The 27,106-nt window shown below is 38.4% G+C and overlaps 1 protein-coding gene across 18 annotated transcripts in view; it reads left to right on the forward strand.

The window, feature by feature from the left end:
• The window catches only part of shi (dynamin-1 shibire), a 367,093-nt gene that overhangs the window by 70,428 nt on the left and 269,559 nt on the right, over nucleotides 1-27,106 (forward strand). For all 18 annotated transcript variants that reach the window (XM_067110075.1, XM_067110066.1, XM_067110067.1 and 15 more), the window contains exon 3: nucleotides 2,629-2,778. In XM_067110075.1, coding sequence (XP_066966176.1) covers nucleotides 2,629-2,778 — 150 coding nt within the window. The remainder of the gene's footprint in view (nucleotides 1-2,628; nucleotides 2,779-27,106) is intronic.

Consider the following 27,106-nt stretch of genomic DNA (forward strand, 5'->3'; position numbering starts at 1 on the left):
TCTTTCTACTTAAAATAGTCGATTTTTTATGTTAACAGTCAAAATAGAGTAGTGATTGGTGGAAAGAGGTTACCTTTCTGATTGGTTTCGTACTAAGTATGTTGAATATATATATATATATATATATATATATATATATATATATATATATATATATATATATATATATATATATATTATCAGTACCTGTAATATATATATACATATATGCATATATATGTATATATATATATATATCAGTACCTGTAATATATATATACATATATGCATATATATGTATATATATATATATATACCTGTATATATATATATATATGCATATATATGTATATATATATATATATATATATATATATATATATATATATATATATATATATATATATTATCATATATATATATATATACATATATGCACGTAATTTTAAAATTCAACATCAGGATAATGACAACCACAGCTATTGTCACTTGAGTTAAAGACGTCATTTCCCACGGATAAGTTATTGAATTCATTTCCGTCTGATGAGACCGAGGTTAACATACACACACACTCACCCCTCTCTCTCTCTCTCTCTCTCTCTCTCTCTCTCTCTCTCTCTCTCTCTCTCTCTCTCTCTCTCTCTCAAGGGTATCATGATTTGCCAATGGCTGTGAATTACTCAGCCGGCACGAGAAAAATGCGATGGCATTAGGGTTGTCGTAGGACTGGGAATGCCGAGGATCGCGAGGTGAAGAGATTATTACCATATGGGGATCGGTAAACGTCTCGTATTGGACAATCCTGCAAAGTAAGGATAGACGCGGACTGCTTAAGTCTGATGGTAAATAGTAGGTAATAGTGAAATTTGAAGAACTGACAGTTAAAAAAAAAATTGGATATACATATTTTGAATGCATTGCCGACCCGTAAGTCACTAACTTCAACAACGGTTATCACTAAAGCAAATATTTTCAAATCTGTTAGCTGGTGGCGTTGTACGCACTCACCCACACGCACACATCCATTTTAAGAGATACATTAAGTACCTTATCACTAATTAGATGTAGTGAGATTAGTGAAATTTAGTTTTTATAGTTAATGGAGTAAATCTGAAAGCCCAAGCACATATGATTTGTCTTCGGGGAGCAAGGCTCAGTTTTGGACAGCATTCCAAAACTGACGAAGGAGCTCTGATGTCAATTTTTACACACACACACACACACACACACACACACACACACACACACACACACACACATATATATATATATATATATATATATATATATATATATATATATATATATATATATATATATATATAGATATAGAGAGAGAGAGAGAGAGAGAGAGAGAGAGAGAGAGAGAGAGAGAGAGAGAGAGAGAGAGAGAGAGAATTTCTATGATTTTATGGATTGGCAATAATGAAATGTCAAGTCTTAACATTTGTGATTCCCGGTCGGTAGACGAAACCTTGTATGAATTCTTGTATGTGGATTTATTCATTGTATGTTGTGCACAATTATTGAATCAAGTATATTTTGTCGTGGATTTATGGTATTTCATCGACCGGTTTATTTATTGTATGTTGCACACCGGATGTACTGCAGTGACTTATGATCTTATGAAGTGTTTCCCAAGTAAATTGATTAGTAAGAAGTCTCAGAATTCTCATAAAGATAGTAGTATTGTAAGACTTCTAAAAGTAATATAAATTAATATATATCATTGCTGCCAAGGTTATACATCTTGGGAAATAATGCTATGCATACCCCTAACAAAATTACACCAAGAAAGAAAGTGTGATTACTGTTTTTTTTTTTTTTTTTTTTTTTTTTTTTTTTTTTTTTTTTTTTCATCATTAAACACTAATTTTTTGAGGAATGTATCTGTCCTGTCGGAAGGTATTTACTTGGATTTATAATTTTAGTTTTTACTTATTATTTGGCTGTGTAGCTAATTTTATCATGGTAAATACTTGAATTTTAGTGTACCCCATGTAGGCCTATGTTGCTTAGGTCGTTCATGGGATACAAGATAGGTTTCTTTATAATATGTACACGTTTTCATGCATCTGGAAGAAGCGATCAAGGGTGTTAATAGAAGTTTCCAAAGAAATACTTGACAACTCTTTGACCCTCAGATGTTTTTCTATGTATATTAAGTTTTATTCCTTCTACGATGTTGATGAAAGTGATGTGAATCCCCGCAAGCAAACACCTGTCGTGTCGTGGTCTTCAGAGTGGTGTGGGCTATCCAGACGTTTCCTTATTTTCCAGTCGAATGGCCATGCCGATGCAGTGCGATGTGACAGGAAAAGACCAGACCCTGTCACATTCAGGGATGCCATGTTTGTGAATTGTACAATCCACATAAATGAAATCGTGGTGGTGAATTACTTTTACATATTAGTGATTGGCATATATTTATGAACGTTTCGTTAATTATCTGTATTTGTTTGTCTGTCTGTGTGTGTTTGAGGTACACATGATATTTTGTATGAATGTGTGTAAACTTACTATGTACATACATATACAACTTATAGTTTTGACCAGAAGCCTCATGATATTGTGCATGCTTGTGTAGTCTACATGATGTTCATTCCCCGTACTTCGTGCTAATATTGAGTTTTCTTTCATTATTTGCAGAGTATGGAGAGTTTTTACACAAGAAGGGCGACAGGTATACAAATTTCGATGAAATCCGAAAGGAGATTGAAGCTGACACAGACCGGATAACCGGCAATAACAAAGGCATATCAAACTTGCCCATAAATCTACGGGTTTATTCGCCAAATGGTAAGTTTGTTGATGTATGTTAAGTTCAGTGTAATTCAGGCTTAAGTTTCAGTTTGGAATTAGTTTGACCCATTTATAGATTAAGTCGGCTCCACTAGAGATCGTTGTCCTTTGATATAGGGACGAGTGTTCGTAATTCTTTAGATGTTACCAAATTGATTGTGTTGTTTAAAGGCAAATGGATTACCATTCAGACAAAAATGTGCACGCGTTTGATTGTTTTTTCCTGCAAAGCGGTATGGAAACATTACAAATGCTCCACTCTCTGTCCGTCTTTCCAGGTTTTATTCCATTTACAGGATGGATTTCAGTCGCATTTAGTAGACTGTGGCTGAATTTGCCGTATGATGGGCCGGGGATGTTAATTATTGTAAATGCCATAATTATCTGGTTCACAGTTATTAAATGATTTCAGACAAACTGCACATTGGTTGCTTTTAACATGATCGTCTTAAGGACGAAGAGGAAGTATTGCAAAATAACTGGGAAGAAAGCCTCATGGTAAATGTGTTTAAACAGAAGGGAGATGAAATGCAGTTCAGTAATTATAGAGAAATCTGGCTAACAGAATATTTGTTGACGGTTTCAGAAAGAGTACCGAGTGAGATATTGTGAGAAATAGAAATTGTGAAAATTGTTGAACAGTAGTATGGTAACATTAGAAGGATAGATGCAGAAGGTGCTGTCTTTTTATAATAAGCCAGTTACGCGAAGAGAGGCTAGAAGATAACCAAAAGCTCTGCTGTATTTATAGACCTAGAGAAGGCATTTGAGTGAATACTAAGTGTTGTTGTAATTTTGGTGTTTAAAGAAGAAAGCGCTAGAAAAGTTTGTTATATTGGTTGATGTGATGCACAGTATAAAAGAACGAGGACAGCAGTAATAACAGCCTGTGGCAAAACAGATGTTCGAAGTTAAATTTGTTTTATAACATGGATCTGCTCGTAGCCCATTTCTGTTTATTCTGGTAATCGACGTATGGAGTGAAGGATTAGGCATGAAAGTCTATGGTAATTACTATATGCGAGTGATTGGCTGATGATGGCAGAGACGGAAGAGGAATTGCAAAGAAGGGTAAGAGAGTGGCAGGAATCTTATGGTGGGGGAGAGGGGGGGATGAAGGTAAATGTGGGCACAAGTGAGATTAAGGGAGCCAGCAAGCAGGGAGGAGCCGGGTTATGTGTACAGATAGAATAGGCTTAGATTTAAAAGAGAATTTCAAATTGGCGTTGTGTGACAAAAGCTTGATGAATAAACGGAAAATAAACGTTCCTCACTATAATCAGACTATAGTGGAATATGGTTTAGAAACATGGCGATCGAGAAGGAAGAAGGAACAGAATCTAGGGGGGACAGAAATGAGGATACTGAGGGGGATTTTGGGGATCTTGGTGTGTGAAAGTCAGGAAAAGGAAGAGATCAGGAGAAGTGTTGGGGTGGTAAAGAATAATGATATAATAAGAGAGTCGATATAGTTTGCATGGGCAAGTGGGAAGGAAGAGAAAGGTGGGAGTGAAGAGGGTTTAGGTAGAACCTTTTAGGGTCAGAGGTCAAGGAGGCGGCAAAGGATTGGATGGAGTGTTGAAGTGTGAAGAAGGATTTGGATAGGAAAGGTGTAATGGAGGAAGATGCATTCTAGACGAATAGTTGGAGAAGACACATCAAGGCAACCGACCCCTAAGCATAGGGATAGCAGTGAAGATGATGATGATGATGATCTTGACTACGAAGAGCGGGAAGGTTCGACAGTAATCTTGGGGGAAAACCTCACTTGATTTCAATGATACCCCTACTTCGTATTAACACGTGCTTAACATGGTTAGGTTTCTTTCTATTAAGCTCTCACTTAATATGATTAGGTTGTCATTTCAAACGAATAGTTGTGTAGTTGGCGGTAGTTTTAATGGTTTTGAAGGCGGTGAGAAGGCTTCTGTAGGCTCGTTAATTGGTCTGGACAAAATGTGAATCTCCTCGTGTATACATCGTGTTGTGATAGTGATTGTTAATGAGAGAGAGAGAGAGAGAGAGAGAGGTGGGGATGAATGAAAGGATCACTTCATGGATTTTCGTGCATATTGCACCTGGTTGTTAGGTTCAAGTGTCTGCTGCTAGTAAATTAGGGATTCCTTAGTTCCTCTTGCACGTGTTACCCTTTTGGTTTTTAGGAAGTCTTGCACAGAAGTTTGTTTTTTCGGGACCATATTTGCAGTATGGTGTGAGTAGTACTATTTAAAAGTTGAAAGTTTTTATATTAGATGATTAGCCGTTAGTGTAATTTTACCCAAAAATTATGGTTTTATTAGAAAGATAAGGGGCTATTTACAGGATATTTTTCCTGTGATTAACTGGAGAAAGGTGTTTTAAATTTTACTCTTATAATATCCTTGAAGTTGTAAATCCTTCACTCTGTATAGAAAGTCTCATTTTCCTTCGTTCCTTTATTATTATTAGGATGGATGAAAAGCTTCATTAGATTTGGTTGTGTTTCATGAAAGTAATTGACTGTATCTTAACGTATCGTCTCGTTTGCTTCAATTTTTTCTTTTCATTGCTCCTAAAAGAGGACCTCATGAATCACTCATTGCTCCATACTTTAGCTCATGTTCATTCTTGCTTTCCTACGAAATGATCTTGGGTAGTGATTTATCTTCTGTTGTATTTATGATAAAGTATCTACAGGGTGAAATCGCTCTTCAGATTTCCGCTCAGAGGTTTGAAATCACCTCTGGATTCTCTTCTATTTAGGTAATTTTACTGTCCTTTTAGATGCTTGAATTCGATCAAGAGTTGTTCTTTTTAGGTCATGAATTATTTGTATATGGCTCTCTCAGATATAGAAATTTCACGTTGAATTAGTATCTTCCAGTCGGGGAATTTGCTGTTGAATCATCTTTGTCACATGATCGAACGTACTGCTTCATTGTTGTCCTTCCATGGGTAATTTCACAGCTAGAACGAAGAACGTCTCTAGTGACTTTGCAGTTCAGCAAGGAAACGCCACGTTTTGAGGTTCACATAAGAACTCGGGGAAGGATGCCGTGCCTTGTCCTCTTTAACAATTGAGTGCCGGGGTACAAAGTTATGTTAATAAATCACGGATATTGCAGTGTTTATAAGCTCCCTCATCTCAGTTATGAGGCCCGGTTTCTCTCACTTAATTATTTTGGTGTTGAGTAATGTTATGCTTTATCCTTCGCAATATTACTGATGTAGAAATTGGCAATGTGTGCTCTTCCGTATTCGTGGCCTGTAGTCAATTATGCGACGTGAGTCAGAAGACGTTTTGTTTTCTCTTCAAGATAGCTTCGTAGGGGTTGTCAGGGTGAACTGCGAATTTTAAACAGGTCTTCAGTGACTTTGTCACCCCTGATCTAACTGAACTGGAAGGAAATCCCGCTCAGTTATTGCAACTGGGACACTAATGGTTTTGTAATTTACATCAAGTTGCGGGGTGAGATTGATGCTTGTTATAAGTGCTGTAATTGGATTTTCTTCTTATGACATTTCTTTTCAAATGACCTCATCTTCAGGGAATGCTATTGGAAATCTCCACATTTCGGAAAGTTTGATGTTATTTTTTCATTCTTAATAGACATTTTGCTATCATTCGCAAGGCCTTTTATATCTACTTTAAATGTCTATTGTACCATTGTCATTTCATGTTTTCTTGTTCATCATGCATTCTACGAGGTTAATGGTGTTGACAAGCCACTAAGTGGTATTTTATGTTTTTCCAAGAAAAAATGTGAATATGATTCAGACCACCATGTGATATATGCAATGAGCATTATTTAAATTGAAGGTTCCTTTTCTAAACATACAATGAGGAAGTGCGCTGCTCGTCTTGCAGACTGTCAGTCTTTATTTTCCTTATTTCAAATGTGTAGAATTCAAACTGCACACCACCTGAGGTCTCATCTTGAACCATTACAATAAACTTGTATGAGGATTTCTCTGTTTCATGGATCTTGATGCACTATTTTGAGAGGCTGCATTGCTACCATTATTATTTGATGAGCAAACGTGAGTGTTAAGGTGATAATCTAATAATAAAACGTGGTGTCTGCATACAGTATATAATTTTAAAATCTGTACAAAAACGATCACCTATCCTGCTGGTGACTTGATGTATTCTCTTGCATGATTCCATATGTGCTCGTCATTGGGACGGTGCGTAACGCCCAGGATCAGGACATACCGTCTTAGTCTCGTCGTTCTCTTAGTACACTTTTATTGCATGGGTGTACTAGTTATGATAATGATGATGATCTGAAATTTAAGGTATCTATTGATAAACAAGTCTTGTTTTGGCATGACGTGGAATAGTGAACTGTCTTGGCAGGTTGAAGCTACGGAGTTCAGCACGTGTGTTTCCCAGTAGTTTGGGCAGAGTATAAGTGCGGTAAAGATTACATTAATATGATAGACGTCATTACATGAAATGGCTTTTGCAAATATGATACCATAATGTTTATTGCAAATATGCATCCATAATGTTTATTGGAAATATTCCATAATGTTCATTGCAACAAGTACATGTACTCTTTGGCTATCTCTTATAAGATAACGATGGGACGGCCAACGAGGTTTGTTCACTGTTTAGATAGAACATTGGCTAGGATTAACGAAACTGATTAGATATTGTAATGATATCGAATAACTTTCCCAACGATCTGCAGGACCAGCTATAGGCCAGTAGTATTAGTTGTTGGAGGTTAATTTCCCTGTTCGGATCTTCACGAGGCCATGGTCAGTGATGGCCCCCATGATATAGTTGAATGATGTTGTGATAGGCTAGCTTATCTATTGACTTCAGGTGTGGAATTATAAGAGTAAATAAGTCATTGTTACTTGTAAATGGTGGTCATAATTTGTCGACTACTCGAGGGGTGTGTGTGTGTGTGTGTGTGTGTGTGTGTGTGTGTGTGTGTGTGTGTGTGTGTGCGCGCGCGTGTGTTTTTAGTAAATGTATGGAGGATGATTAGGTTGCTGTAATGAAATAAGGAATTTCGTTAAGTGTGACTGAGACACTTGAGGTTAGCAAATATATTATATTGCTTGTATTAAGAGTTATCACTTGTCTTGAATTGGAAACTGAACTATGCAGTTGGTTTTGAAATATGCCCCCACAAAAAATTGTATAAGAACATGAGCCACGTTACTCATCATATATCTGACCAGGGAGAAGTATCATTACCACAGCTTTGGCCAGCACGAACCTTTTTCCTTTTGTCTTGTATTGGTAAATCCAGTAGAAAACCAAGTTAAAGCAGGTAGCTTAATTGATTATGTGGAGGATCTGTCATTTTATGAAAGTATGGGATTTCCTATCTCAAGTGTTGTGTTAGATTAAAAGTGTGGCTTCTTAATGTTTCATTAAAAAAAAATCTTTTACTATATTCAAGTTGTGGATATGGAGCAGTATAACAAATTGCTCATTGAAGAAGAGGAATGTACCTTCTGAGGCTCGTATCACGGTTATGTACGCTCACTGGTAACTGCATGCCGTCTTACGCATTAGCTGTATGCACTGATTGGTAGTTGCGATATCCGGGTGTAGAGAAGACGTCTTGCCTAATGGTAAAAGTTTTTTTTTTATTTGTTTTGCATCCAGCATGTTGTAGAAGTAATGTTAGGTTTCACTTGTACCTTGTTTACATTTCATCTCTATGTAGAGTTGTAGAGAGGAAGCATAAACAGGAAACGGAAGTGCGAATGGTGATGACGTCAAAAACATCTTTGTCCATGTACCGTTTTCTTCCAGGCAGCGCTGTCTCCCATATGGAATGAAGAGTAAGATCTGTTAGATTTATTGTAACACTTATACGAGCCTTTTATAGATGACTACGTTAAATTTATCATTTCCACTTCTTGCATAATTGGGAGTAAATCACATTATTCGTCATGCAGTGCATGTTATGGAATTTTCTCTACTTTGTTTCCGACTATACTGCCTCTCTTTCTCGAAGCGATAGACCTGTATTTCCTTAGTATTGAAGGCTCACCCTTCTTTCCTTCCTTCCTTCCTTCCTTTTGCTTCTTTCTTGTTTTTCATGGGCGTTGCCTAGAAAGAGACATTCAAGATTCCTATTCCATTGGCCTCTACGCGTAAAAACGTTGCCTAATGACGCTTTGACATTACCCCATAACCGATTTTTGATAATGCAGTACATCTTTTGTTTTATCATAAAGCTACTAGTTAGTTTTTAACTGTTTTTTTACAATGACTTTTATTACCTAGAATGCAACTATATTTATGATTAATCGTTTTGACGCAAGGAAATGTTAAATTTTCCCGTACAATTAACCACTGTCACACGCTAGTTCCTGCTGTGACACGGCCCCACCACACGTGCAAGGTGTTATTTAACCCCTTTAATAATTCCCACATTAAAGTGCTCAGATTAATTCGGCGATGACGCGAGTAGTGTGATCATCATATGAAGATTGTTCCGTAAGAGTTGGCAACTCTGCATCGTATTAACTAATGTTGAATGTTGTATTTTGTAGACCTCATGGCAAAGGCTCTGAATAATCAGTTTTGAGTCCTCTGTAACATTTTACAAGGTATTGTTTAAGAAACGTCATGTAAAGATAACTTTGTTTTATGAGACCATACCCATAGTAATGTATATTTTACCTAACTGGTCTGATAGTGTCAGTTGGGTTACTGTGGGCACAGAAGAGTTCGAAACTTCAAATTTACTTGGGTGAGAAATTACTGTGGAAAAGGTGGCTTGAGATGAGCGGCGATCTGTTGAAGGCAAAGTATGGGGAAGACCAGATTGGCGGAATTTCACAAGAGGCCCTTTGCATTACGCGGCTTTTGAGGCGATCACAATTCCTTCATGAAATCCACTGCAGTTGCTTGGTGTTCCCCAGAAGTGAATGTTTAGTCGAGTCACTGAAGGGATGGCCGAAAGTAGGGGTTAACACTTTTTTTATTATTAAATTTGAAAGCTAAAGTCGAAATTTGTAACCTGGAAGTTATTGTACAGTATATATGCCCAATAAATGTAAAAGTAGTTGGTGTTAGTTTTTTCGCAAGTGATTTTTTCCTCAGAGGCGTGTCTTGCTTGACCGAGTTCGCTTTCATTGTCATTTTCAAGTCAGTCACTGACTCACTTCCTATCCATGTCCGCCTCATCCTGTTTATGACGTCATCGTCTGTTTTAGCACGTCATTGGCTGGATCTCGTGACGTCGTTTTTGGGAAGATAAAGGTACTTCTTGAGTAATATAAACACTACGTAGCTTTGTGCATTTGCGTATTTTGCCACACCAGCTTTGTACTTGAATACTAGATCACTGTAAAGTTGCATAGGGTTATATGTAGATTGTCTGTGGTTATTTGCTTGCATTAATTTTTTGTCCTGAAGTGGTAGACGTTTTTCAGAAACGTATCTTATATCATTACTCAAATGAAATGTTTGTCAACGCTGCTCATATCGCTTATTCTAGAGGATGCTGGTAACATTCCAGAACGTTCTAGGAAAATCATGGCCGTTCTCTCTCTCTCTCTCTCTCTCTCTCTCTCTCTCTCTCTCTCTCTCTCTCTCTCTCACGCGCGCGCGCGCGCTCTGCTCTTTGAGCTCATTGCCATCTCGTGTGTACCAGATGAAAGCGGTCGTTATCACTTAAAAACTTTCTGTATTCGCTCGCATGATTCCGAGTGTTCTCGTCATTCTACCGGAAATCTGCACCACTTTTCGCGTACGCATGCACTAACGAGAGAGAGAGAGAGAGAGAGAGAGAGAGAGAGAGAGAGAGAGAGCGTCCATTTAAATACTCGCTAAAAGACAAGGGTCCGTTCTAACCTTTACATACTTATATCTTCAGTTCCCGCGCCCGTACACACACACACACCTGCCGACTTATACATACGTACACGTGGACTAAACAGTCTTAGATATGATGATACAGTCCAAGTAAAGTGGTTCCGATGAATGATCACAGTACTGCAGCATTATACTGAAATAGTTGTTGTCGCTCGTACAAATTCACCAGGAGAAAGTGACGCAAGAATCCCGGGGAGGAGTCACTATAACCAAGACGGTGAGAAATACTGAGAAGGATGGTTTTTTTTGAAGATTGTGTGACGTCATAAATTACCCAGTGCTATATCTCGGTAACCATTAGAAGCTGTTTGGCTTTTTTTTTTTTTTTTCCGGAAGGGAACTTTGGATCGGAGTTCGTATTGTGACTCACATGCAGGCTGTAACATTTTCCTTCTTCGTGATAACATTTTCCTTCTTCGTGATGTTCTGATTTAATATTTATGTATTTTACGAATTGCAAGTAAATGTCCGTAATTGTTGGTTACATATTTCAAATGAAATGTTAACGACTAATAACTCGGCACGTGAGTTTAACGTATACAGTACATATGTTATGTTGTATGGTATTTGTACGAATTTAATTTAGCAAGCGAAAATCGTTTGGTATCTTGAACTAACTAGATTCAACTCTGCATTTTCTGAGTAGTTTGAGTCTTTTGGGATTGCATCATTCCAGATTACAGGAGAGTTTGGTTCAAATTAATTGCTTTTTGGAATCCGGCTTTACTTCTTCGGTCATAGTATATAGTGGTGAAAGCTGACTACTACTAGTCGGCAGTTTTATCATCCGTACTTTCATGCTTGACTTCAAACTAACGCTCTTTTCGAAAATAAAACAAAACACAAATATATGTTGGTTTAATTTTTTTTTATTTGGTTCCTCTCTCTCTCTCTCTCTCTCTCTCTCTCTCTCTCTCTCTCTCTCTCTCTCTCTCTAGGAGAATGCTTGTATAAAGATTTACCCACTCACAGGTGGCATGAAAGTTTTGGAACACTCAACGTTGTAATTCATGAGTTACCTGTCACTTTGTGTCATGTGATATATATTCACATGTGATGTAGTTTCTCTCTCTCTCTCTCTCTCTCTCTCTCTCTCTCTCTCTCTCTCTCTCTCTCTCTCTCTCTGAGGTGGGAGTTTGGTATAATATTGTTGCCCTCTAAAGCTACGTCCCATTTCCAGTGATTGTGACATTTTGAAGGAAATACTGTTGTAACATAATTCAATCCCATGAAAATAAGTGATGTATGATCCTGCAGGTAGTGAAGAAGGCATGCAAAAGAAACTTGGAGGTAACCATAAAGCTCATGGGTCTTTCTTACAGTTTGCGAGATGGAGGTCAGTATATTTGATGAATTTAACATCATCCATATTGTCGATTGTCGTGTTCAGCATGTTGAGAAGGGTTTCCTTTTTCCTCACGAAGGAAAGATGGTAGTGTATCATGTTTTATTTAATTATATTTAATTTTCCATCTGTTCTTTTGAATTAGATATTACCTTTCCCAGAGATAGTTTAGTTCATACTTTATGTTAAAAGCTGAATAATGCGAGTAAAACCGTGCTCTTTTGATTAGATTAGATAAGATTAAGCTTTGATTTTATTTGATTATATCAGTTGCTTATTGTGAGGAGGTTCTAACGCAACCTCGTCTATTGAGCTTTTCAATGTTATGCGGTTATTTTTGTATAGTCTGTACTGGTTGTGCTATTTACTTCCCTTAAATATTTACCGGAGTAACTGTTTTGTTTGTTGCATCTCATCTCTTGCCATTTTTTCGGTCTCATTATCAGTACACCTCTTATTTTCACAAACTGTTACCCGTAGCAGTTTGGTGATATGCTCTGCCATCCTGAAAGTATCAAATGTGAAATTAAAGGTTGTTGTAGTCATTGAAGATTGTCCACAGGCATTCTCAAAGTAGGCATGTTTCTTGGTATAAGAAAAGAGGAATGTGCCTTCGTTAGTCTGTGGTTTGAGCTGTGTAGGGCTTCAATATAATCTAGTAAGAGAACCAGAACTTTGCTCGAAGAAAATTCACTTCCACAATATTCTTTATGGGAAAGTTTTAATATAAAAGAGCAGTTTTGATTTTGGCTTATTTTTTCTGTACTTTCTAAAATTCACCCAGGGCGATTTTATGATATTGAATATCGTTTTAGTAATTTTAGCATTTTATTAAAAATTTTCTAAATTACGGTACTGTGGAGACCTAGGCTAATGATGATGTTGAATAAGTTTAACGACTTTTTAATGACTTAATCAAATCACCTTTCCTATGAAAGAAACTGTGGAGCCCTGGTATGCTATTTCAGTGGAATAACTATCTTTTGCAAGTTTTAGTGCAAATGTTCAGAGGGGTGGTTTATGAAAATATATGAGAGTACGATTTAGCTTTTCATGGTGTTACAAGTGTTTAGTTGTTCATGCAAGTTCGTAATACAATTCCGAATTTTAAAGTCCTACTTTCATTTCATTGGGAGTCCTGAAGCATTAAAAGCGGGACAGTAGTTTGGCGGAGGGTGAAGGGTGTTCAACTTGCAGGAGCCTAAACAGTGTTTAGGCTAACTGCCACTGATGGTTGCAAGCTATCGCTAGTGTGTATATATATTTTGATAATATTCGTTTATACAGCCAGCAAGGGAGTCTTCTCAGTGTAGGTGAGATAGCATTAGTCATTCCCCGACTGAATGAGAAGACCTTCAGTCCAAGGGCCAGCCCATCTTTTGGTGCCACTTAGTGAAATTATTATGAGCGTCCGTCCATTTCAGTCTGATATACCGTAGTTCCCTGTTGGTTAATTAGATTTTAGTTCACCTGCCATTTATGATTGGATATGAAAATCGGCTGTTACTTTGACCTAACTCCTACATTGGAAAGGTTGTATTTTTAACAAACTGCTATAAAGACTGAGTGGCCTTTCAGCCAGATTAATTAGCGTTTTGTGAGGGGAAGACTGTGTTACGAAATACAGCAGAAAATTTGGAGTGACCCAATAGTATTTTTGTGACATTCTCATTGTGCTTTTTTCCTTCTTCTTCTTAGTTCATTTGCATTTTTTGGCAGCAATACTGTTGTCTTAAAACATGGTATTTCCATACCTTTCCCATGTGTTATCCTTAGTATGTGCCTTTAACATAGGCTCAGAAGGAAGATTCAAACGCGAAAATCAATTGTAAAAGGAGAATTTGGGGCTTGTATGGTATGGTTTTACCTTGTTAGAAATGGAAGTTTTGAAAAATAACACTTGATTTACGTTAATTTTGTTTGATATGTTTCAAGAGTGTGTGTTTGTGTTTGTGTGTGTTTGGACAGGGATAAAGGGTTACTTAACTACTGAAAGTCCGTTAGGTAGAAAACCTGATGTAATTCTCTTCGCTGGATGTGTAATTTAGTCAAAATGAAGAGTCGGGTATTTGGTCCGAAGATATTTTTGGTGCTAGTGGGCTGATCTGTATTTTTTCTTGTAAATGGTCTCTTCAGTGATGATCTAAATTCCTTGAATAATTAAGGTCATCTCCAGAATGTGGAAAGCTTTTGACCTCGATAAGGTTTTTAGGGCAATATTCCACTTGAAGGATGAGAGAATGATCTTTAGGGTGTGGTTGGTTTGTGTTGAGATGGAACAGTGATTGAAACAGGACCAACTCTCTGATGGAGATGGGATGGAGAATGGTTTTGCAGGATGGTGACAGTTATATAGTGAAGAGGTTTAAAGAGATGGCGTGCAGATGGGATGGAGAATGGTTTTGCAGGATGGTGACAGTTATATAGTGAAGAGTTTTAAAGAGATGGGATGGAGAATGGTTTTGCAGGATGGTGACAGTTATACAGTGAAGAGGTTAAAAGAGATGGGATGGAGAATGGTTTTGCAGGATGGTGACAGTTATATAGTGAAGAGGTTTAAAGAGATGGCATGCAGATGGGATGGAGAATGGTTTTGCAGGATGGTGACAGTTATATAGTGAAGAGGTTTAAAGAGATGGAATGGAGATGGGATGGAGAATGGTTTTGCAGGATGGTGACAGTTATAGTGAAGAGGTTTAAAGAGATGGAATGGAGATGGGATGGAGAATGGTTTTGCAGGATGGTGACAGTTATATAGTGAAGAGGTTAAAAGAGATGGAATGGAGAATGGTTTTGCAGGATGGTGACAGTTATATAGTGAAGAGGTTTAAAGAGATGGAGAATAAGCGACTTGTATGTTGAAATAGTCTTACTCTATTAATTGAATTAGATATGCTGAATATGGTATGGCTGAATCGATAGGATGGTATGCATTGGAGATTGATGAGGTGTGGTTATCTATGGATTTATTTGATGGGACTAGAAATGATCTAGGCGGAGGAAATGGTCGAAGGTAGAGAGCGATTTGGTGTGGTTGTCTATGGAATTATTTGATGGGACTAGAAATGATCTAGGCGGAGGAAATGGTCGAAGGTAGAGAGCATGACATGATGAGAGAATGAAATACAATGGAGGAGCATCGAATGGGAGTGACTGGCTATATTAAAGATAAAAGGCATAGATGTCTGTAAGTTGCTTTCAAAGTATAGAAAAATCAAACACATCGGAATAGTTTGTTAGGTGCGTTCCAATAAGAAGTGGTTTTGGTTGCATGAGTAATCTCATAAAGGATCGTTTGGTTGAGTGGGGAAATATCTAACTGGACTGAGTATTGTTTAATGAGATGGGCATTATTCATACGGGTGTGGAGGGATTTAATGCGATGGGATTGATGAAATCGGATTGTTCAAGTTTTGATTGAATGCGGAATGATGTAATAGGATTGGGGAAGATGTGGTGGGTTTGGGGATTTATGTAATCGGATTGGGAATTACCGGATGGGAATGCGTAGGAGGTAATGGGCTTCTGAACAATCTAACCGGAATGGGATTTATTTGATGTAATGGGGAATGATTTAATCCGATGAGGAATTGTTCGATGAGATTTGAATAACGTTTTCCCAAGTGTGTGTGGTTTTAGGAATTATTAAATCAGGCGCAAATTAATTTGTTGGAAAGCAAATGATTTGATGTGATGGGGAAGATGCTGTGAGGGCGGGGGAAAGGGAATCTCGCAGGGAATGATCTAACTGGAGGGGGATTGATCCGGTTAGCTGAAGGATGGTATAGTATGAACGGATGGAAAGGTAGATATTATGAAGGAACAGAATCTCGAGAAATGTTATAATGCGCAGTAACTAGATTTGTTTATCAAGGCAAATTTTCGTGTTGAGATTTTCTTTGGGTCGTTTTCTTGGTTTTTGTTGGTTTCTCTCTCTCTCTCTCTCTCTCTCTCTCTCTCTCTCTCTCTCTCTCTCTCTCTCTCTCTCTCTCTCTCTGATTGTCGGCTTGTTTCATTGTAAAGTTGTTTTGGTTATTCGTTTCACGTTTGGGTTGAAGATATTTGAAGTGGCTAAACGCCTTGGCAGTGTTCAAGCAGCCTGGTGTCACTGGGGAGTTCAGTAATCGTCTTTCAGTTTTTGTGTGCAGGGTTTCAGTTATCCCGAAATTATAAAAGTGAATACTCGCCCATGCACGAATGTGTGGAAATTCCCATAGATACGCCCCTCCCCTCTACACACACATATACACACACGATCTTTACTATGCCTCATTTTGGTGTGTGTATGTGGTTGGTGGACGGGGGGAGATGTTGATCAATACTCCGGGAGAATCTAAACTTCGTCCTACTGGCAGCACCTCCCCTTCTTACCAACTCCTCCCATCAGGCCTTCTATCTGGTGCCGCCCCCTGGCTCTCGTGTCCTCTACTGCCCCCATGCGGTTTCTCCATATCAGCTGGTAGGCAGGTTGGTACAGTACTGACGACAGTACCAGATGTGTATGATGGTATCACATAATTATTGAGTGAGATTGTCAGGTTGACGAAGACGAAACCTTTTAAAATGTGCCTCGCTGAGCCCTTCGGTATATACAGTATATATACACAATGTATTCATGGTACATTGTGATACAGGTTTATGTATATATTATGAAATGGGTTGTTGACCTCGGGGATCTCTCCCATACAAGTCGATTTACATATTTTCATTTCTCCTTGATAGCCGGGTACAGCTCTGCTTAGTTTTTTCATTCATAAATTATCCTTCGGTGGCAAGTCCCAGTTTTCCCCTCCAGTATTTTTTGTAAGGCCTAGGGTAGGTAACCCGATGGCTTTGAATTAGATGCTCCATCGAACGTATAAAAACACAAACGAGACGAAACGCATCCTTCGTCTCGTGGTATGCCCTCTGAACATCGGTCATTTGTGTGCTCTTATCTCCCTTGTGCATTATGTGAGGGACCTTGTGTTTTTACTCCTTTACCAAGGTCACGAGATTGAACCCCCTCCCCATCCCTTGCATCTCTGAAGTAATGAATGCAGGTCTCGGGGACAGGAGTGTGTTCCTGTATCAGACTAATTAGATTAGCTCTCTTTCAATGGCTCTTTATCGGAAGGTGGTTTATTGTAGTTTTTCTTTGCGTCGTCTTATTTTTTTATATTTTGAATGATCGGATAGCCCTTTTAACAATTTAGACATTTAGATGTATTTTGGTTTTAATAGAATACAGAAGTTCGTAGTTTTTCAGTTTGAGCCTCCGTGGCAATGGGCACTTTGATCTGTGCTTTGACGATAGGAGTGACAGGGGGTACTTGGTGTCCCTGTAGAGTTGGCTTCTTGGTTAGAACCGTTTGGATTTGTTTTCATACTTAGTTCAATCCATTGCTTTATGCAAGCGTTAACCGCAAGCTGCTGTTATTACTTTGTAGGGCAGCAGTTGACTACTGTGGAACTGTAGTGTAAAAGCAGTTAGAGTATGCTGCTAGCTGAGAACTAGTAGCTTTATCTCTTGCTATCCCATGAAACAGACGTCATTTTCTCATTCATTATTGGAAATTGTTTTAAGCATCTTTCAAGATTCACTGATATTCAGGATTTTGTACGAGATTTTCTTAACTTAAGTAGATCCTTCCAGCCTCCACAGTTTGGTAGGTTTTGTATTTTATATATTTTCGTAGCTCTGTTGTCCTTGCAAACTGTTTCAAGGATTTTGTAACGTTATTAGAGTTGATCCTTACTTCATTCAAGTTCACGGAAATCTGTTATTTCATATAATTATTTTATAAGTATGCAGAGGTCCATCAGTTTTCCCGTTTGTAAGTCTTTGCAGACTTTATTTTGAATGTGTTAAGGAATTTGCGTGCCCACTTCATTTAATATGCGTGATTAATTAACCATCCAGTTAGTTAGAACCCTCACATAGTCGTGGCTCTCCTCACTGGTTTAAATCGGCGATGTTTTGGTCATGTTTTCCAAATTTGGTTCGTTGCAGTGCCTTCATTTTCAGAGTATTTTGGATGCGCATTCTTGTGAGAGCTCACACATAAGATTCCTTTTTATCAATTTTTCAGCTTTCGTGTGGCTTTTTAGTTGAGCATTCCTCTCATATACCCATCCCACAAATGTCTGGAAGGGGCTAGTTGAATGGAAGTGGGGAAGCGGATAGTTTGGCCATTGATTCGTAAATTGACGAGATACACACTTCCCTTTCCCCGCCTCTCATTGACCCACTTTTTTCTGGACGCTGAAGTGGGGCTTCAATGGCGCTGCTGCTCGTTAATTTAGTGCCTTGCAATTTTTATCTTTTGTTCTCCAACTCCTTATTCTTGAGAAAGGAGGACAGTGGTGTAGTTGAAGTCAGCTTGTTAACTTTTATTGGTAAATCTGAAAATTATTTGTAAAATTATGGCATTTGTTTCATGGAAATTCGGTGTTAATGGATATCTGGATAACATCTCGGTGAATTGGTAGTTCTGTGTGCGTGGCCAGCTCTTGCTGTAAAGGGTAGGTCAACATTTAAATTACACAGTAGTCACAAATGGAGTGTTTAAATCTCATGTATACCTGCTTAATTATATTGCCGTTCTCACTAAGACCGTCGCATATACGGAAACAGTTTTTGATTCTGGGAAGAAATTGTATAATTTACTGAGTCACATCCATGTAATCCAACTCAGATGTTGGGGGTGTGGGGTTTGTTTGCGAGATAGTGTTATGCTTATTACCTCTGGGAAAATGTCGCGCTGTTGAACACACTCTTGGAAAACTAGGCAACACGTTACGAAGGGAGTGAATTCTTTCTCTCTACTACGCAGATATACCAGATTACGTGCTTGTAATACAAACCCCGTTGTATGGAACAGGGTTAGTAGTGTACTCTATTAATCCTGGTATGGGAAAAACTTTTACATTGACGAAGTGCTGGTTTAAACTTGCAAGTTTACTGAAATCTGTAAAGTAGAAAACGAGCAAATATTTAATAATAGTCTCTCAGAATTGTTTCGTCTGTCTTTGTACGTGTAGTGCTGCACGAAAACATGATAACTTGTGTACTTGTTTGTATATATGCGATATTAGCTCAGATAAAACTAAAGCATTGCGAGATATTTGTACTTAAAGCAGCTTAATTTTTTCACCCACTAATTTTTAAGGTAATCTTGAATTTTTTATGAAACTGTCTAGAAAATTATTCATAGGTATAATGGTTCAGTAAGTCGGAGGAAGAATGATACAGAGGCATACAGGGGGATAAATAGGAATAACAGTTGAAAGTGAGAGAAAAAGATGGGAGCTTACTGGTTTTTCTCGGAGATGATGATCAAGGAGGAAGTTAAAGAAGCTGACCGGGAGGTAAATGATTGCCAGAATAAAAGGTAAGTGAACAGAAGGAAGTTGAATTACAAAACGGCAATGGAGAGATCATCTCATAAGAATAGGAAGTTAATGTCACAGCGAGGATTTGGAAGGGTTCTCGGATTTTTAGAAAACAGGAGTGACACCGTACGTAGTTAAATGTGAAGAAATGACTGTAAGAGCATATTGTATACGTCCATTGTCAAGGTATAAGGAATATCTAGTAATGTGCAAGGATGGAGGGAGACAAATAGTTGAGGGGATTGGCAGTGAAAAATACGTTGGTTGTGTAGTCGTTCTTGTAGTAGGGGTTACAAGGAAGCTCAAGAAGTGAGATTAAGATTTCAAAAAAGATGATTATTCTTGGCCACAGTTTGCCGTTTACCGGAATGAATTGAACAAATAACCTGAGAGAAAGCAAACGATGTAGGTGGAAGTTTGTTAGGTAAGAAAAATGGTCACTCGAATTCTGTTTGATTATATTTGATACTGAGACTCACGGTGGTGATATGTTTAAAAGATTAGTGAGAATTTAAAAGCATTTGCAAAATGAAAACTATGCGAAGAATGGAAGCAAAAGTAAAATAATGCAAATTAAAGTCGAGAATTTAATATTTTCAGTAACTTATCGAAGGGTATCAGGGGCTCCTTGAAAGTTGTGGAGAAAGGAAAAATGGAAGTGCGAGTCAAAGTGAAATGTAATCCTATAATTATTGAGCCAACATTTAGTTATGGAAAGTAGAATGTCTGTGATGAATTTTGGAATGGGTAACTATAGGGGAAAAAGGGGATTGAAAGGGTAAAACGCAATGGTACAGCATATGATGTATTATTTAGCCTAAAGTTCAATTTGGTAGGCGGACAGACAAAATGGTGATAAAAGTGAGTGACATCATGAGACTCACTGACATACTACTGAATGTAGACTTGTGTGCGAGCTTTGAAGGGGCGTTCATCTTGGTCTGGTGTTGAGATGAAGAAAAGGGGGAAATTGCTGATAACTGGCAACCGTTAAGGCTAATTCGTGTTCATGTTTCTAAAGGTATTTTACGTATATACAGGTAAGTTCGATCAAAGCTCATCCTAAACTCTCTCTCTCTCTCTCTCTCTCTATATATATATATATATATATATATATATATATATATATATATATATATATATATATATGACAAAAATTTTATCTTTATATATTCATCACTTTCCATATTTTCGTGATTCAGTTATACATACATACATACATACACACACGTACACACATATATATGAATATACGTAACACACACGTGTGTATATAACTGAATCACGAAAATATGGAATGTGATGAATTTATAAATAAAGGCAATGCCGCGACAGAGTGGTGCTAGGCCTTTCGACTTGCTGTGTGTGCACGCGCGAGAGCGCGCATGCCCGCGTTTTTATGAATAAAACTTAATTACAGTTTTGAGAATGACAAGAATTATGTTACGCAGTAATTGTGCTTTTAATGTTATCCATTATCCATTACACCGAACTGACATGAGATTTTAGACGTCGATATCACCTGAAACTTTGTTCCCAGTCACCTTACATTCGTGATCCTTTTCTTCCAAAATATCAGTGTTAGTTGAAGATTGTGTAATTGTGGGTCGCTTTCAGCTAATTTTGTGATACAGGAGACCTCACGTAATGGTTTTTAAGAGACCCAAATCCTCGCCATGCAGAACAATAGTGCAGTGCAATAATAATACGACAGTAATTACAATTACGTGCAATGTCATTTTTAAATATTGTAGTGCTCCGTTTGTTATTGTGTAAAGTTCCGCAAAATACCGATCAAAGTAAGGTACGTGACAGCTATCAGATGATCGGAATAATCGTGGATTGTGATGGGTTTATGTTCCAAGAGGAGTCATTTTCCTCCTTTTAAAAAGAGAGTATATGAAGATGCTAGGCATGGTAGTTGATTAGCCGAAATTAGTGATTCAGTCCAAAAAAAAAAAAAAAAAAATCATCAGTTTCCGGAGCAGTGTTGTCGATAGTGAAGGATAAGGACGATATGAAGCGTAAATTACTGAGAAGAGACTTTGCCACATTGGAATCGGGTATCGGGGATTTTAGAAACTGTTGAGAGTGATGGCGGATTATATGTTTCGTTAAAACAAAATTTCATTTTAGATTAGGAGAATGGGTGGTCACTGGCTTGAGGTTCTTAATTTCGCTGTTACTGTCAGGTTATGAGCGTGAACAAAGAGACTTCCGTTGTTTGGATTGAAATGAAGTTATTGGAAATGTTGCTGTTGCCATTTCTGCTTACGAAAGAAACGGGTATTGAAACTGATGTAAAGCATTGTCTCTTGAGTAGAGGCTGAGAAGTATTTCAGATTTTGCTTTTAAGGTAAAAGCTAATTTTGAAAAGTATTTTTGGTTGATTAACGAACTCCGTCGTTATATATATCAAGGCGTACCTCCCTTGTCACTGTATTGAATGTCGATACAGCCCTGTGATTGGCAGGCCTTGAATGAAAAGCTTTCAAAGGAGCATTTCTTTTCGTTTCTGTGCCATTATGATTAGGTTTGAGGCAGCTCGATTTTGAAAACGTTTGTACACATGAAGCCAAAAGGCCAGTTTGAACTAAAGCTGGTGATCCGATTGGCTCCCTCATGGGGTTCAGAGACTAAAATAGGACTAAAACTTACCGGTCTCCCCCCCCCCCTTTCTAGCGAAAACTTTGACGTAGCATAACAGTAACAATAATATTGGACCAGGTTTAAAACAAAGTGATTCGTAAATAGCCTGCAAACACAAAAGCTGATCAAAGACCGAAGGACGGTGTTGATGCTTTAATGATAATTACAATTTTTGGCTGTGAGTGGTCTACGAATCATGCATTGCCGTATTTAAAATGTGACGAAGTGGGTCACGGATAATGTAATATCATTAGTCTTGACTTTCGAATTTTATTGGAATATTCGAGTTTTAGCTTCCTCTCGTTTTTGTGACACCACACAGGTAAAAACTATTCAATTCAGAAGCTAGGAATTCGAGTGCTCTGTTCTCTCTGTCTTTTTTTACTTTGTCATATTCTAGATTTGAATTGCAATTTCACCTTGACCTTGTCATTACCGGCCAGGCGCAAGCAACTCTTTCGGTCGAAAGCAGGCCAGTGAGGGCTTTAAATGCGACTCGTTTTGCGACTTGATGCTCATGGCCTTACTGAGACATGAAAGTGGTGTTGATATATTCAGAGATGTTTTTCTGAGCCACTTCTGGGACTGGGTGATGCATTGTTTGTGAATATAATGATGGGCATAGCACCCACAAGCGCTGGGTTTTGAGCGCTCCTCTCTCCTCCTCTCACCGATAATCAATTGATGGTTGGTGCGCTTGCGCTGGAGCTAGCTCTCTCTCTCTCTCTCTCTCTCTCTCTCTCTCTCTCTCTCTCTCTCTCTCTCTCTCTCACCCACAAGCGCTCTTTTCCTTCACCGCTGGCAGCCGCCCCCACACTCACCTCCTTTACATCGTCGTCGGCGCCCTCCCACCCGAAATCCTTCGGAGTCTCCTCCCCTCTTAGCACAAAAAATCCATCGTATAGGCTGCAATGAAGCGCTTGCGCGACAAGGCAGTCATTTAAGAGCTTTATTGAAAAAATACACTCCAACTCTATGTATACGTTTGGCCTACTTGGAAAGACTTGAGAATTGAGGACATTTTTTCTGATCCCCGAATTCCAACTTATTAAAGATTAATCTTATCATGTAGCTGTTGTAGTCTGTTTCAGTCTTGTATTGTTTTGCATCACACTGATTTGATTTTTATAATAGATGATGAACCGTTCATCCGCGACATTTGACGGTGATTCTCTCTCTCTCTCTCTCTCTCTCTCTCTCTCTCTCTCTCTCTCTCTCTCTCTCTCTCTCTCTCTCTCTCTCTCTCTGTGTGTATGTTGCAGTTCTTTAGTATGAAAAATCTCCTTTAATGTATTAGTGAGTACTCCTAATTTTACAAATTCGTATAAAAGCCTTAGAAAACTGCCTTTGGCCTGACCATGTTTGTCCGACGAATGAGGAGGAAGAGGCACTGAAGATGTGAGCTCTCTCAGCTGTACTCACAACCCTGTATAGGAGGTGCTCTCCATGTAAGGAGACCTAATCTCTTATCAGGATATACTATATACAATAGCCAAGTCGAGAGTATTCTATTCCAACCTATCAGTTTATCTTATACTGCACTCATTCCATTGCTTGGGATTGACTTTACATCAACTTGAAGTCTCTCTCTCTCTCTCTCTCTCTCTCTCTCTCTCTCTCTCTCTCTCTCTCTCTCTCTCTCTCTCTCTCTCTCTCTCTCCTCTTCCCTAAAAATCCAGTGTACCTCTGTTTACCTAACGAGTGAATTATTTATCTTGTTGTAAGACGACTTTTGTATAGGTCGCAGCTAGGTTGGAAAAAGAAGAGAAGAAAACTAGACTTGGGTGTTTATTGCTGAGTAAAACTAGGTACCATCAAAGCGGTAATCCTCACCCCGCATGGGATAAAGCATTCACAAGATATTTCATAAGTGCCTCTATCTTTGGATAGCTATTTCATCCTTACTGCAGAGTGATCGAAGTGTGTAAATGTCCACGTTATTTGTTGGTAATTCCTACGTTGATTCGTACCCAAGAAATGTCCATAGGAGATAATTCAATTTTGAAAAGTGAACCCGATCTTGGGAGTCTCGACACCATTGTAGTCAAATGCTAAATGTTAGGCAGCAGCTCCCAATTTTGATGTTCATTCAAGATTTACTACCAGAAATCGATTTTGATTGAATTGAGTATGTAGAATGAAATCATGCTAATTCTTTTACGTTGTCATATTATTGAGTCTTTAAAGTCACTGTTGCCCATATTTTATTCTTCCGCTCTCTTTATTTTCAAGGGTATACTGTTGCTGTCGTATGTTTTTCTTAATTCTCCATATTTCATGTTCGTGGTATTGATGATTTTTGTTTGTTCTGTAAACTAGTTAACACATTATTTCCGTCTTTTATCTCCCTCCTTCCCTCCAGCGTTATCAAGTAAGTTTCCTGTTCGGATAGACTCCGTGAGAAAGAGACATTAATTATTATTAAAAGTAACGATCTCATTTGCATGTAAGCACATTGTTTTGTGTGATGTTTTCATCATAATTAGCTCATGCTTTACCCGCAATATTTAGAAAAGTATTTTTCAAATGTTTTCTTTATATTACTTATATTCGTACAAGGTTTGTGTCGTAAAATGTGTGCATTGGTTAAAATTCAGGATCCTTGTGTGACTGTTAGGCGGGTTAAAATTCAGGAGCCTTGTGTGACTGTTAGGCGAAGATGGGCAAACTCCGATGAAACCCATAATTTTTCTGTTGATCAGAGCAGTGCATTGGTTACTAGATAGTTAGACGAATGTGGTAATTACAGCCGAGTTTGGCCAGGGCTTGGTGCTAGCACGCTCATCTCAAGATTTTCGAATATAATAAGGCTAATACATTTTTTGACGCCACCTCGTATAACTGGTGGGGTGGTATATGGAGAGTTTAGGCAGACAAGCTTGTGTTCAGGAGGGAAATCAAAGTCTTCCTGTGATTTTGCTAACGTGTTGTATTTTAAACTTCCTGGAAAGCTTTTGGGGTCGATGTTTACCATGTATATATATAAAATGTGACCAGCTAATAGTACACCTATATTTTTGGTATACGCAACCCCACATTCAATCGATCTTCACGGTTAATCCAACTCTCTCTCTCTCTCTCTCTCTCTCTCTCTCTCTCTCTCTCTCTCTCTCTCTCCCCGGCGACCTCAATCCCGGTCAGTTGACTCGACCGTAGTATTATCCCTCTTTGTTAGAAAATTGGGTAAACTATTGCAACTATTGAGGGAAGAGATTCATTGAACTAAATTTTGGTATGGTAGGGGGCTTATAAATGAGGCATAGGTTTCATAGCCTAGAAGGTAATGTTTTGGAAAACAAGAGTACTTGGAACACTTAATATGGAATTTACTTTCCAAGAGGGAAAGCATATATAGTTTATAATCTTGCAGTGCACTGTAGTTTTCATTGCGCAGTTGAATTTGTGCTAGAATTGCAACCTTACACCACACAAAATTGCAACGTTTATGTTAAAGAAAAAATGGCATTTGAAATTCATTTGGAGTTGAAGAGAACGGGAATTGACACTATCGTGTGTCAGTGCCATTTCAGGTGCTCTGAACTTCCGAACTGTGGCATGCCGTTTGTCACTTTTTCTTCCACCTGCCGCCTGACACTTTGGTGTGAAAGCTCCTTTTGGGTAATCGTGTACACCACAGGCTATATGAGTGTTCCTGCTCGATATTGCTGAGCCACTGTGGGAAAATTAGAAAACGGATAGATTGACGGCCCTGCAGAACTAGAAATCCCTTAACCGAGCCATAAGGTTGCCTGTCTCATTGGCCTCTGCGTTGAATTCTTGTCCTCGTGACGCGGGCCCAGTGGCACGTCAAATGGGGTGCAGGAAGAAGGAGGACCCTTTCCGCAGGTTAGGGTGGTTCGGTGTTCGATGGGTCATCTTCACTAGCTGATGGGTTTATGAACTGGAAATGTTGTTGGCAGTATACTTATTTTTATATAAAGATAATTTTAAAGATTTTTATGTCATTGATATCCTTGATTATTGTTCAAGTGTGTTTGTGCACGTTCATACAGAATCTGTGAAAGGTTTCCTGTGTAATGAAGAGCTTCTATCGTCTACCATATCTACAGTTGCATAAGAAAGTTTGCAAGGGTTTTCCACATGTTCGGTGAACGGACGGCTTCTTTTTCTTGCAACCTTTTCAGAGTTCGATTGAATCGTTCATTCATGTGTAGGGTGGCTGGCCTGCCGTCGAAGCCGCTGCATTAACTGCTACCGGCAGGATCGAAGGCACTGCAAGGGAAAGGGATGATTAACTCCGGGAATGGGGTTCGTTGGGAACTTGCCAATATTATCTCGAGTCACGGATGCTTTAATTTGTAAGGAATTCATTTCTGCTATCGTGGGAGGAACCCTCTGCATTGAAATGCGTTTCATAAGGTCGGTTATCCTTCGGTTTTATACAACTATTTTCCTGGTGCCACGATCAGTATTGTGGATCCGTTTTGGGTTTAGTTGGCGCAAATGGACTTCTGTTGCTGTGCGATCTCTTATGGCGGTAGTTCATTCGTGGATTTGGTAAAATTTCGTAATTTATTGCAGTAGTATCGTAGTGTTGGATGATGTAGAAATTCCTTTGCCTGGCATGTGTACTGTTATACATCAGAAATAATCAGGTTTGCCAGCGGTCATTCCCTTGTAAGCATCAAAGGCGTATAGTGAAATAACGCGCACGCACATGTAATTGTTTTATACGGTTTCGTGGTTGTATAACGGTATTTTTGTCAAATGAATGTCGTGTGATGCTCTTGGGCTGTATTTTCTCGTTTGCGGATTGATGAGAAACAACTACATTTACGATCTTATGGTAAAGCAAAAGCACATTGCGTTTATGAAAGTAATTCGTTTATATAGTGTCATACAAGGATTCATATATTAGTGTCTTAAGATGATGGTTTTTGGTGTTTTGCTTTAAATAAGTTAAACCCTGTGTTATTGCAATGATTCAGATCTCGTCATCCATAGAGCCTCCGGTTAAATGCCATACTTTAGCGCTCATTCTGGTTTTGAGTTTGAGTGTTATCAGATTTAATTTTCATGGTTCTCTGTTGAGTAAGCTTTCTTGTATCGCTTTCATTCTAAGGGAAATGGCCTTGCTTTTTCCTGGCTTCGGGAAAAAGTCA

This window comes from Macrobrachium rosenbergii, chromosome 10, assembly GCF_040412425.1.
Source record: "Macrobrachium rosenbergii isolate ZJJX-2024 chromosome 10, ASM4041242v1, whole genome shotgun sequence".
NCBI lineage: Eukaryota > Metazoa > Arthropoda > Malacostraca > Decapoda > Palaemonidae > Macrobrachium > Macrobrachium rosenbergii.